The 13,653-nt window shown below is 44.2% G+C and overlaps 1 protein-coding gene across 28 annotated transcripts in view; it reads left to right on the top strand.

Moving 5' to 3' along the window:
* Positions 1 to 13,653, top strand: part of KCNMA1 (potassium calcium-activated channel subfamily M alpha 1) — a 908,686-nt gene that overhangs the window by 801,936 nt on the left and 93,097 nt on the right. For all 28 annotated transcript variants that reach the window (XM_077453994.1, XM_077453993.1, XM_077453995.1 and 25 more), the window contains one exon: positions 6,947 to 7,073. In XM_077453994.1, coding sequence (XP_077310120.1) covers positions 6,947 to 7,073 — 127 coding nt within the window. The remainder of the gene's footprint in view (positions 1 to 6,946; positions 7,074 to 13,653) is intronic.

The following is a 13,653-nucleotide window of genomic DNA, read 5'->3' on the forward strand; positions in this document are numbered from 1 at the left end:
GGAAGGGGGCCGAGTCTACCAACTGAAAAGGCAGCAGTTGAAGTGCTAGCAATTTAGCCAAGCTAGCATTCAACCGCTGGGCATGTGGATGGCTGGGAGTAAATTTCTTCCGCCGGTCCAGCAGCTGGGGCAGGGACATTTGTCTGCTATAATCGGACGTGGATGTACCACTAGCAGAGTTCCCGGAAGCACTTGGCTGTGACACACCTAATTCTACACCTTCATTCCTCTCAGAGCAGGTTTCAGAGAGGACTGAAGGTCTAGTGGGGTTGGAGATGCCAGCTGATGAGGAGCAAGGAGAGGTCCGCTTTGTTCTTTGGTGTGGGTCTTTGAGGTATGCTTGCCAACGAGCTGCATGGCAGGTCAACATATGTCTGGTCAAGCATGTGGTGCCCAAGCGGCTGATGTTTTGGCCACGTGAGATACGCTTGAGACATATGTTGCAAATAGCAGCGGTGCGATCTGATGCACTCGTCTCAAAAAAGGCCCACACCAAAGAACTTTTAGAATAACGCGCAGAGGAAGCGCTCTGCGCAGAGGAAGCGCTCTGCGCAGGCGGAGCTCTGCGGTGTGATTCAGTCGGTGTGCTGCCCCTAAGCTGGCCCCTGGAGGGCATCCTGCCTCGTTGGACATGTGCCTCCTCCTCCTCCTCCTCCCTCCTTCCAGGCACCCACGTGGAGTCAGTGCCCTCATCATCCCCTCCCTCTTCATCGCTGTAGCAAACCTGGCAGTATGCTGCAGCTTGTGGAACATGACTGCCAGATTGCTGTCCTTCTTGAGCATCCCCTCTCTCTGTGCTCACGCTACTGCCTTCCTCTAGCTGAGTGTCATCATCAGAGCCCACCAAACACTGGGCATCCTCCTGGAGCATGTACCCAACACTGTGCTCAAAGAGTTCAGGAGACTCCTCAGGAGGACGTGGTGGGTCTAGGGAAGGAGTCACTGATGATGACATTGAGAGGAGGGACGACGATGTGTTGGCAGCTGCTTTCCTACTACCCTGAGACTGGGTGAGAGAGGATGAGGAGGATGAAGAGGGCTTGGTCATCCACTCTACCAAGTCGTTGGCATGTTGCGGTTCAACATGTCCAGCTGCAGAAAAGAAGGACAAGCATGTCCCATGGCCACGTGCTGATGACAATGCACCGCGTCCACGACCAGCACTGTTGTCTCTAGACACAGAGCCTGCTTGCCCTCTTTTATCGGCTCGCGCCTGTCTGCCTCTCCTTGCTGGCCTTCCAGACATGGTAATGGCCTGAAGGGAGTTGGGTAAAACAGTAGTTGGGTAGTTTATATTGTGCTGGAGGCACACAACACCCACTAACTCCTGCAGATGCCTTTTTTATAGAACAGCAGAGTTAAAGGGGTATATACAGATGTATACTGTGCTGTGCTGGAGGCACACACAACTTCCAATAACTCCCGCAGATGCCAATCGGGCCCAAATAGAGAACAGCTATGTAGGTGGATAATAGCGGTATGTACTGGGTACAGAGCAGGCACACAGCACGCACTATCTCCTGAGTGACACTACTGACTGCAAGCTCTATTGTTAAAGATGGACCACTAGCTATATAGGTGAGGTGAATATCACGGTGTATACTGCGGTCAGGGCACGCAGACAATAACAAGAAAACAGCAGAGTTAAAGGGGTATATACAGATGTATACTGTGCTGTGCTGGAAGCACACACAACTTCCAATAACTCCCGCAGATGCCAATCGGGCCCAAATAGAGAACAGCTATGTAGGTGGACAATAGCGGTATGTACTGGGTACAGAGCAGGCACACAGCACGCACTATCTCCTGAGTGACACTACTGACTGCAAGCTCTATTGTTAAAGATGGACCACTAGCTATATAGGTGAGGTGAATATCACGGTGTATACTGCGGTCAGGGCACACAGACAATAACCAGAAAACAGCAGAGTTAAAGGGGTATATACAGATGTATACTGTGCTGTGCTGGAAGCACACACAACTTCCAATAACTCCAGCAAATGACAATCGGGCTCAAATAGAGAACAGCTATGTAGGTGTATATAGTGGTATGTACTGGGTACAGAGCACGCAGACAGCACGCACTAACACTACTGACTGCAAGCTCTATTATTAAAGCTAGATCACTAGCTATATAGGTGAGGTGAATATAGTGGTGTATACTGCGGTCAGGGCACAGACAGTAACCACTACACAAGAGCAAAATAGTAAATCAGCCAAAAACGATTGGTGTGTAACTGTGTTGAAGGTACACAGAACACCCACTGCTTCAGATGCTAACAAACACTACACGAGGCCGCCTGAAAGGCAGCTTTATATAGTGTGGGGCGTGCACTACACAGCCTGAGCTATGATTGGCCACAGGCAGGATGCCTGTGGCCAACCATTGCTCTCCTCGCTACTGGCGCTGCGATTGGCCAAGCATGCGGGGTCACAGTGCATGCTTGGCCAATCGTGAGACAGCAATGCATTGCGCCATCGCAATGCATTGTGGGCCACACGAATTTTGCCGCGAACGGCCCAAACGTTCGGAATTTGGCGAACGCACGAACGACCGATGTTCGAGTCGAACACGCGTTCGACTCGAACACGAAGCTCATCCCTAATCACATAGTGTTGATTGGGATTACCTCTGGTTGGTCCTGACCAATTTTGTATTCAGAACACCGTTTATAACATGGTTCTGCCTCTTTTACAGTGCACAAGCGCATCTATCAGAGTTCTAGATAGTCTTCCATTTGCTTTGAGCAGTAACATTGGGCAGGGCTGCCCCCTATCTCCACTGCTCTTCACGCAGTTGTATGCAGATGACATCTTACTTTTGATAGGGAACACAACCTTGTCTTTGCAAACAATCATGTCTACTGTCTTAGACTTTGGCCAATACTCTGGACTGACAATCAATTGTACCAAATCAACACTACTCCTACGGGACGTTGATGTCACACATCCATTTATCCCATACGTATCCCATTTATCCCATACCGATTACAGATAAATTTAAATACTTGGGTATATATGTAGCTTCCTCTCCCCTACATTATGGCTCACTGAACAACTCCCCCCTGCTAAACAGATTCTGAGATAAAAAATTTAATTTGGAATAAACTGCCATTGTCGGTTGCAGGTCAAGACGAACCTCATTAAAATTATACTTATGCCCCAGCTCCTCTACCAATTGCATAACTCCCCTACTGTTGTCCCTACCCTTATGGTAGTGAACTCCATCTTTAGAACTCTAGGGGGAAATCACCCACCAAAAATTAAGTTTGAGCAATTACAACAGCCTAAGGATAATGGGGCCTAGCCTTTCCTAATTCTTGGCTCTATTATATATCATCGCGAATGCAACATTTATTTGTCCCCGGGTTTGCTACTACTCAGCCCACTGAGGATCACTTTCCTTCCATGACCCATATTATGCTTACCTATTAGCAGAGGGTCTTGGGGCCCTTAGATTTGCTAAACCAAATAAGCTCCTACCAACATAGGGTCTCATTCATAAAAATATGGAACAAGGTTAAATACCTAACCATACCAACATGTCACTGGGTATTCAAAGTATATCGATATGGCATAATGATAACTATTCGGATCAATCTAGCCAAATTAGTGCATCGCGCTCGGTGAAAGGTATATGGCAGAAGTCTCAAAGTGGTGGCCCTCCAGCTGTTGCAAAACTACAAGTCCCATCATGCCTCTGCCTGTGGGAGTCATGGTTGTAACTGTCTGCCTTGCAGTGCCTCATGGGACTTGTAGTTTTACAACAGCTGGAGGGCCACCAGTTTGAGACCCCTGGTATATGGGATATATAATATGCCCCAGATCTTAAACACTTCAACCCCGGAAGGATTTACCCCCTTCCATTTTAACTGACAATTGCGCAGTCAGGAAACATTGCTCTCAAACAAAATTGACGTCCTTTTTTCCCCCACAAATAGAGCTTTCTTTTGGTGGTATTTGATCACCTCTGCGGATTTTGTTTTTTGCGCTATAAACAAAAAAATGTGTAAATTTTGAAAAAAAACTCATATTTTTTACTTTGCTATAATAATTATCCCCCAAAAATGTATAAAACATTTTTTTTTCCTCAGTTTAGGCCGATACGTATTCTTCTACATATTTTTGGTAAAACAAATTGCAATACGCGTTTATTGATTTTGCGCAAAAGTTATAGCGTCTACAAAATAGGGGATAGTTTTATGGCATTTTTATTATTATTATTTTTTTTTTACTAGTAATGACGGCAATCAGCGTTTTTTATCATGACTGCGACATTATGGCAGACACATGGGACAATTTTGACACATTTTTGAAACCATTGGCATTAATACAGCGATCAATTCTATAAAATTGCATTGGTTACTGTAAAAATGTTACTGTCAGTGAAGGGGTTAACCACTAGGGGGCGGGGAGGGGTTAAATGTGTCCTTGGGGAGTTTTTCTAACTGTCTGGGGGATGGGCTGTGTGTGACATGACACTGATCACTGCTCCCGATGACAGGGAGCATCTCCCCGTTCTTCAACTCCGTGACACAATCGCCCAGTCGCACCATTCTGCCGACGTATATTTGCTGACAGCGGTCGGCAAGTGGTTAAGGATAGTGTTCTGTCAACTTTTGCCTCCCTGCAAGCCATATACTTGGTCCCTGCACATATGCATTTCTACTATCTGCATTTACCGCATGCAGTCAGGGCACAGGGGGACATGCAGGAGTGGCATTTATCTCCCACCCCTATTTTCAACTTAATTCAAATGGCTGATAGCTCTAAAGGTTTTATTTCACAATGATATAACATGCTATTGTCTGAATTCCATAAAGGGCCGCGTAGCAAGTTGATATCGCTCTGGGTGAGGGATCTGGGACTGCCTTTGGGTGACCACTGGAAGTAGGCTTATCAGGCTGTTGTAACCTGGTCTCTTAATGTGGACCAGAAGCTCTCTCAGCTCTATATTTGCCTATGCTCTCACTACATTCCCTTGGGGCTTTATAATATTGGATTTAGTACAGAAGCACACTGCTATGGATGCAAAAGAGACCACAGTGACTTACTCCATCTACTATGGCACTGCCCCCAATTACATCTCTACTGGAGACAGGTTATAGACACATTAAATATGGTAATTAGTGTGAAAATCCCATTGGACCCTAAATGCCATCTCATGAATGTACTGGAGGAAATAATTGAGGATGAACATCCTAGGATAGTGGTAGGAAGGGCCCTCTTTCACATTCGTAAATTAATCCTATTGCTGTGGAAATCCCCAGATCCCCCTATGTACAAGTTCTGGGTGTCTTCTGTTGGTACCTCTTTGCTCCTAGAAAGCCATATCTTTATACAGAGGGGCTGTCCTGGCAAATTTGAAAAATTGTGGGGATTGTGGTTAGATACCCCTGGTCTCAGCCCACGGGAGCTTTTATACCAGAGATTATTTCTGTGTCCAAATAGACCACAAGGCACTGACGTATGTTTAAATCTGATGACTGTATGTGATTTTGATTTAATTCGGGTGGGCTGGAGCCATGGTTGTACTTTGTTGGTACAGCCTTCGGGTATGTGGGCATGGATATTTGGCTATGATTAACTAATTATTGCCTTTGGCTATATATATTGATTCAGACTTTATTATTTTGTTATGTTTTGGACTCGGAAACGGTCTAATACAATGTAGCGGATAACATTTTGGACAAAATGTCATACGCATGTAAATTTAGTTTTTGCCTCAGAACAGTAGGTTGGCCTTAACATCAGTCTGGCTAGGCTGTGCCAGGCTGTGTCTGGAAGTTCTGCCTGGACATGTGAATGGTGAGGTGCACGTGACAGGCCAGAACCTGGTTGGATGTTTAGGTATCAGCCTTCTCGGAACCAATCAGTGGGAGTGCCAGGGCCCTCTGAGGAGTCTGGGAAGGGGTACTTAAGAGGTGGGGTCACGTGTTCAGGAGAGAGGAGTTTGTGGGACCCATGTGGTCTGTTCTGGTTCCAGGACCGGGGTAGCCCCGTGAGGGGTCCCAGTGACGGGGTGTTCAACACCCCACAACATGTTCCTCTTGGAGGCTCCTGATAGACCTGCCTGGTCTGGGATAGGGATCCGTCTGTTCCCGAGTCTCGGACCCGACTGGTCCGAGGCGCAGTAACTGAGGGAGGATTCAAGGTGTTCGGTGTGCTCTCGGCTTGGAGAGGCACCACAGCTTGTGGAAGTGACCGGGGGAGGACTCTTCATAGGAGGGCCGGCAAGTGGCATCCAGGGAAGTGCCTGGTTACTGAGTTGGGAAGGACATTGACAAATTCACGCTTTTCCAGTACCATTGAGGATACGGGAAACATTCCAGGTACTGAGGAAAAGGTTCCTGTTCACCTTTAGTTACAACTTGTACACGTTCATAGGATTGCTTCAAGTTTTGAGTCAACGTGCTGACTGCCATGATCTCTGGCTAGAGATCTGTTCAGCCTTGAAGTACCCAGCTGTGAGTGGCTACTCTCTGGGTGGAATTAGAGACTTTGCTAGACCTGCAGTTCAAGGTGCCTGAGTTCTTCACCCATGCCCTCTGTTCCCCTGAGAGATTGTGTTATTGGATGTTACTAGTGCAAAATAAAACCTTTGTTAAAGGACTTCATCTGTGTGAAGTCATTGGGTATCAACCCTGGGACCCCTAGACGTGGAAGAGCAGGCGAAGAGAAGGTAACTGGTAAGCCCAACAAGTCAAGGCCATCCAGCAAGGGTTGTGGCCGCTACAACAATAAACAGTTTCCTGATTAAAAAAAAAAAAAATGAAAAGCGTACTAGTGTATTCCAAGGGGATCTATATTGGGGTCCACAGAAAAAAAGTTACAAATGAAATTGTTATACTTTTTTTGTGATCTGTAACCATTCAATGATATGCACAAGCCCACAACAAAAATGACTGTATGATCTCCCATGCTTAAAGTTTTTTTCTCCCCACAGACATGATCCACTGCTAATGTCTGCTAATGATCAGATAGATAACATGGACTCCAGTAGTGTGAAGAAGTATGACTCTACCGGTATGTTCCACTGGTGTCCAGCAAAAGAGATGGAGAAAGTTTTATTGGTGAGTGTCAATATAAATAACATATAATAGCAGATAAAAGCTTCATGAAGGGATAGTGGACTGTATTTATGAAAATATTGTAGAGCAATTATTCCTTTCACGTGCATGATCCTATGATGACAGGGCGTCTGGTGTGTGTGTGTATATGTATGTATGTATATATATATATATATATATATATATATATATATATATATATATATATATATATATATATATAATTTTTCTGTTGATTTGGACTGGGGACCTTTAAAACCTCCAGAAAAAACGCATAAATAACAAAAAAGAGGGCACATAGAGAAATAAATTACCTTTTTATTGAACGCCTTTTGAGGTCCAAAGGTCACCAATGTAGAAAGCCGTAAAACGCCTGTAATCTGCCCAAAAAGAAGCTCATGTACTTTTTTGAGCTTCAGGCGACAGAACACTCAGATGTGAACAAGGGCCATTAGACCCTATGTTCACAACTATACATTTTTTTTGTCCTTTTTTGCAGTTTGCAGAAACGCACTACAGTCCATTTAACATGGTTTCCTATGGTTATAGTTCATATCTATGCGTTTTGCGGCTGGTGCGTTTCTGGAAAAGGTTGTGGGGTTGCCCCCCATGTCCGTAACAGGCCCTTCAGGTCTAGTATGGATTCTGAGGGGACCCCCATGCTAAAAAAAAAATAAAAAAATGGCGTGCACCCAAAAAACATACCAGACCCTTATTCGAGCATACCGATCGGCAGGTCAGGAAAGGGACAGGATTGAGTGAGCAGCCCCCCTCCTGAACCATACCAGGCCACATGCCCTCAACATTGGGGGGCACCTTTTCCCCCTGTTGATAAGGATAAAGGCCTCTTCCCAACAACCCTAGTGGGTGGTTGTCGAGGTCTGCGGGGGGGCTTATCAGAATCTGGAAGCCCTCCTTTAAGACGGGGGCCCCCAGATCCTGCCACCCTATGTGAATGGGTATCGCTTACGCTGGACTCCTACCCATTCAGCAAAAAAAGCAGTGAAATGTAATAAAAACACAAGAGACTTTTTTTGATAATTCCTTTATTAATAGCTCTGACTTCTCTAGCTGTCTCTTCCGCCATCATCTTCTTCCTGCTGTCTCCTCCTCAAGCTGTCTCTTCCCACTGTCTTCTCCTTCCTGCTGTCTCCTCCTCAAGCTGTCTTATCCCGCTGTCTTGTATGACAAGAGGTGGGCTCTCTGGGCAATGTCATCAGATGGCCCTGCCCCATTGGTATATAAGAGTCGGCAGAGAGCCGGCGTCAACAAAAGAGATGAAGACATCATCAGAACAAGAGCCACTTTTTATTTTTTTTAGCGGGTAACCGGCAGCGAGGAAGAAGACAGCAGCGGGGAGAGACGGCAGCTGCGGGAAGAGACTGCTCGAGGAGAAGACGGCGGGGAGAGACCGTTATAGAAGACAGAACTATTAAAAAAGGAATTGTCAAAAACCGGCCCTGGGCAGTACAGCAGTGCTCAAAAAAATGGCTGTGCAGCCATTATTTTGACAGGCTGTCCGTCACCGAAACCGGCCCACTGAGCCATCGGCCCACCGGGAAACTCCCGGTAGTCCTGATGGCCAGTACATGCCTGGCTATAAGCACTATTACCATAACCCCACTGGGGCACGTTATTTGTATGGTGTTACCCCTTCAATACATGATCACAATGTCAACAAAGCTGTTATGAATTAAATCATTCATAACAGCTGTGTTTCCTGTGCTGTGATTGGCTCACAGCTTACACATGGTACCCGGGCCAGGGAAAAAGGAAAAAAATGTTTAAAAAATGTAAAAGATTGTCTACTTTACAAAAAGAAGTAATTTGGGGGGTATTTGTACTGTGTTGCCATATTTCAACACTGTAGCTGCTCACTTTTAATAAGGACACTTACCTGTCCAGGGAGCCTGCGATGTTGGCCCCCTGAGGCCGATCCGTCCATCTGATTGGGTGCCGCTGCCGCCTTCTTAAAGGGAAACAGGCAGTGAAGCCTTGCGGCTTCACTGCCCGTTTCCTACTGCGCATGTGTGAGTCGCGCGGCGCTTTGTGAATGGCGCTGTTGTTTTCTGGGACGCACACATGTCCCAGAAGACAACAGGTCAGCTCTTCAATGGGGGGGAAGCACCACGGAATAGGAAGAGGCAGATTAGGAAGACTGCCTAGCATCAAGGGTTTCTGGTAAGTAAAAATTTTTTTCACATTTTTATATATATTTCTTTGAGAATGTTAATGTAATTTTTCATGTTAGGATGGCCCTCCGTTTTAAGGGCCTCAAGAAATGACATAGGCATCATAACTGATCAATTTTCAGATATATATAACAGAATTTGCAGACGATATAACTTTCACACAAACCCAAAGACGCAGCAGAATATAATTTGGCCTAAATGTATTTTTTATAACAAAGTAGAAAATATTGTGTTTTTTCAAAATTTTCAGTGTTTTTTCATTTATACCACAAAAAATAAAAAACCAAGTGGTGATCAAATACCACCAAAAGAAAGCTCTATTTGTTTGAAAAAAATAAATAAAAAAATAATAATTTGCCTACAGTATTGCCTGATTGCTCAATTGCCAGTTAAAGTAGCACAGTGAAGAATAGCAAAAAAAATTCCAGTGACGTATCTCTGCTGTCAGCCAGGGGATTCCCGTCTGACAGCAGAATATAAACAAATGAGCTATCAAGTGAAAAAAAATGTAATGAAATGATGTAGGGGTCTCCCCTCCAATCCATACCTGGCCCTTCGAGTCTGGTATGGGTTTTAGGAGGGACTGCAATGCAAACATTTTTTAACTAGTTAAGGATGGAGCCTATTTTTCTGACTTTGTGTTTACAAGTTAAAATAATTTTTCTTTATCATACATCACAGGACACAGAGCCGGCTATTATATGAATAAATACTTGGGTTATACGCCACCTATAGGTGAATGAACAATGGTAGATCAATCAAACAGGAAGTCCTCCCCTATATAACCCCTCCTAGACAGGAAGCACATCAGTTTTTTCGCCACTGTCTGTAAGGTGGTGGTCACTGATGTGATACATGTGCTCTTGGAGCATACTTGGAGGTCTGGACAGTTCTACTAAGAATCATGGACTTCAGTCGGATCCGTTCAAAAAAGCTATCAGCCAAAATGGATGGTACACGAGCCACATTGGAAGGAGAGAAGATTCCTAGAGGTGTGCCTGTAATGGAGCCCTGTGCAGTGTTTGTTCTGACCAAGGTATTTTCCTGCAGGGTGCTATGCAGGTCCAGGGGAGTGGACCCCACATTAGGGGGGATCCAGTCTCTGAAGGTCTTTTATGACAAAGCTCTCCGTGATGGGACTTCTGGTATTTTCAGAGTCCTGCAGCAGGAATGGTAAGTCTGCATTTGTTTGCAGTTTCTCTTTAAAAAAAAAAAAAAGAGAGAGAGAGATCTGACTGTCTTCTCCCGGTGGCTACTCTGAGCAGTGTGCTGTTCACCCTTATAAGGACCAGGCCTCTTTTTCAGATTTGGTGTTTACATGTTTAAAACTTTTTTTTTTGCTAGAAAAGTACTTAGAACTCCCAAACATTTTATATTGTTTTTTTTCTAACACCCTAGAGCAGTGATGGCGAACCTTGGCACCCCAGATGTTTTGGAACTACATTTCCCATGATGCTCATGCACTCTGCAGTGTAGTTGAGCATCATGGGAAATGTAGTTCCAAAACATCTGGGGTGCCAAGGTTCGCCATCACTGCCCTAGAGAATAAAATGGCGGTCATTTCAATAATTTTTTTCACACCGTATTTGCGCAGCGGTCTTACAAGCGCACTTTTTTGGGAAAAAATTCACTTTTTTGAATAAAAAAATAAGACAACAGTAAAATTAGCCCAATTTTTTTTATATTGTGAAAGATAATGGTACGCTGAGTAAATTGATACCCAACATGTCACGCTTCAAAATTGCGCCCGCTCGTGGAATGGCGTCAAACTTTTAGCCAACAAAATCTCCATAAGCGACATTTAAAAAATTCTACAGGTTGCATTTTTTGTGTTACAGAGGAGGGCTAGAATTATTGCTCTCGCTCTACCGATCGTGGCGATACCTCACATGTGTGGTTTGACCACCGTTTTCATATGCGGGCGCTACTCACGTATGCACTCGCTTCTGTGCGCAAGCTCATCGTGACGGGGTGTTTTTAAAAACCTTTTTTTATTCTTATTTATTTTAATTGATTTTATTTATTTTTACACTGTTTTAAAAAAAAAATTGATCACTTTTATTCCTATTACAAGGAATGTAAACATCCCTTGTAATAGAAAAAAGCATGACAGGTCCTCTTAAATATGAGATCTGGGGTCAAAGTCCTCAGATCTCATATTTGGACTAAAATGCAACAAAAAAAAGAAAAAATGACATTTAACAAAAAAAATATACCTTTAAGAGGTATGGGCGGAAGTGACGTTTTGATACTATGGGAGAACTGTGTGGACAAGTCATGATTATATGCTGCATATTTACTGCTTAATCCGGGGGGGGGGGGGGTTGTAATTCGTACAGCGTAATTTACATGGTTGCAAACTTGTTGCTTAAAAGCATGTTTAAATATATGTTTGGAAAAAACATGGGCATGAGAGCACTTTAAGGAATTGTGTCTCCAGTATAGTGTGCATTTGGTCCACAGAAGTTTATTTTTTTTATTTTTTCATTGTTCTGAAACAGCATAGAGGCTGCATTGGATGCATATGTGCTTGGCTAAATCCTGCAGGACTAGTATGGAGCCAACTGCAGTTAAGCAGGTGCATGCTTGCAAACTAGCTAAAGCGCGTGGTTGCGGAAACGCACAGTTGCTAAAGATACATGTTATACATGGTTGCATAAAGCTACATGATTGCACAAAGATGCATGTTTGTATAAATATACATGGTTATACATGTTTGCATATGCATGCATGGTTGCTTAAAGATGCATGTTTGCATAATTATACATGTTTGCATAAAGATACATGGTTGCATAAAGATGCATGGTTGCATAAAGATGCATGTTTATACATGTTTGCATAAATCTACATGGTTGCATAAAGACACATGTCTGCATAAAGAGGCAGATTTATACATGTTGCATAAACACACTTAAACGCATGCTTATTGCGTAAATGCATGTTTCCATGGGCACATGCAGGGACACACGCTTTCGTGTTTTGACTAAATGCATAGTTGCATAAGCACATGCTTGCATTAAGCTCTATACATATGTACTTATTTGCCTAGGATTGCATACATATGTGCTTGTTTGCCTAGGACTACACAAATATGTGCTTATTTGCCTGGGACTAAAGGCATATGTGCTTATTTGTCTGGACCTACATACAGATGTGCTTGTTTGCCTGATGGTATATACGTATGTGCTTATTTGCCTAAGGGTACATGCGTGTGCTTATTAGACTTGAACTGCATACATAAATGCATGAATGACAAGAATACTTGTATACCTGTATGTTTGCGTGCCTAGGTACTTACATAGCTCCATACCTAAGGGGTTGCATTGAGGTAAACTGACATTGTTTTAGGCCTGCATCCTTGGAGGACTGTATATTAGGTTGGCTAATATATTTGCTGCGTTATTTACCTGTTAATGGTTCCAGAAAAGAGAGACAGCCAGGGGGAGGCAGGTGCACTGCTCTCAGGTTCAGGGATTTGGCGATGTCCACATCTCCCGATGGTCAGTGGTGGCAGATTTCTGGGTTCATAATCATCTGTAAACGCACGTCTTCATGTGGTGGTTTGTTTTCAGGCTCATCAAGGATTTCTGTATTTGCAGTGGAAAGCCCTTTTTTTGTGAATCTTCCCTTTGGGTTGGCCACAGCTCTGGAGGGTTCACAAAGCGGCTTGCCCCAGTGCTGGGCTTGCTGAAGACACCTCAATACTCATTACCTCAATAATCTTTGCTCAGGAAGCAGTTGATTCCAGGGGTTCCTTCAATATATTTCTACAGGAGGAAGCTGTGTTTAGATCAAAGCACATTCCCTGCATACAGTTCTACGCCACATGGTATTGGATTATTCTCTCTGTCTGGAACTTAAAGAGCCAGGCATTTGATTGCCAGAAGGCTCTGTTTCCGGGGTGTTGCAGAGCAAAAATTGGTGGTTGATATTCTTCCTTTTCAGGAATTTGGAGAATAATGGCCAATGATGCCAGTTTCTCCAAGTTCATTTGAGGCTGGCTACAGTTCATGGGGCTTGGTCTCCACAGGAGACAATACTGTCCATCGATATCTTGGCATTTTTGGCCAGTACACCTTGCTCTGGATTATAGGACAAACCAGTTGTAGTTTCAATCTGGAAATGCCTCTGCAGACATATATATATCAACCACCAGGGCGGCACCAGAAGTCATGTGACTCAGGAGGGTCAACCACATTCTGTCTGGGACAGTACAAGTGCTGTCTGTATCGTTAATACCTATTCCAGGGATATAATGGTTGTAGGAGGATCTCGGCAGGAGAATCTACTAGATTCCAAGTTCTACAACAGGTTGGAACAGGTGTGTCTGGGATGAGAGTCCCACTGCCAATAGGGGTAAATATACTGGTAACACCTTAAGGATCGGTTCT

This window comes from Lithobates pipiens, unplaced genomic scaffold, assembly GCF_037356315.1.
Source record: "Lithobates pipiens isolate NorthernLeopardFrog02 unplaced genomic scaffold, aLitPip1_a1.2 Scaffold_25, whole genome shotgun sequence".
Lineage (NCBI taxonomy): Eukaryota > Metazoa > Chordata > Amphibia > Anura > Ranidae > Lithobates > Lithobates pipiens.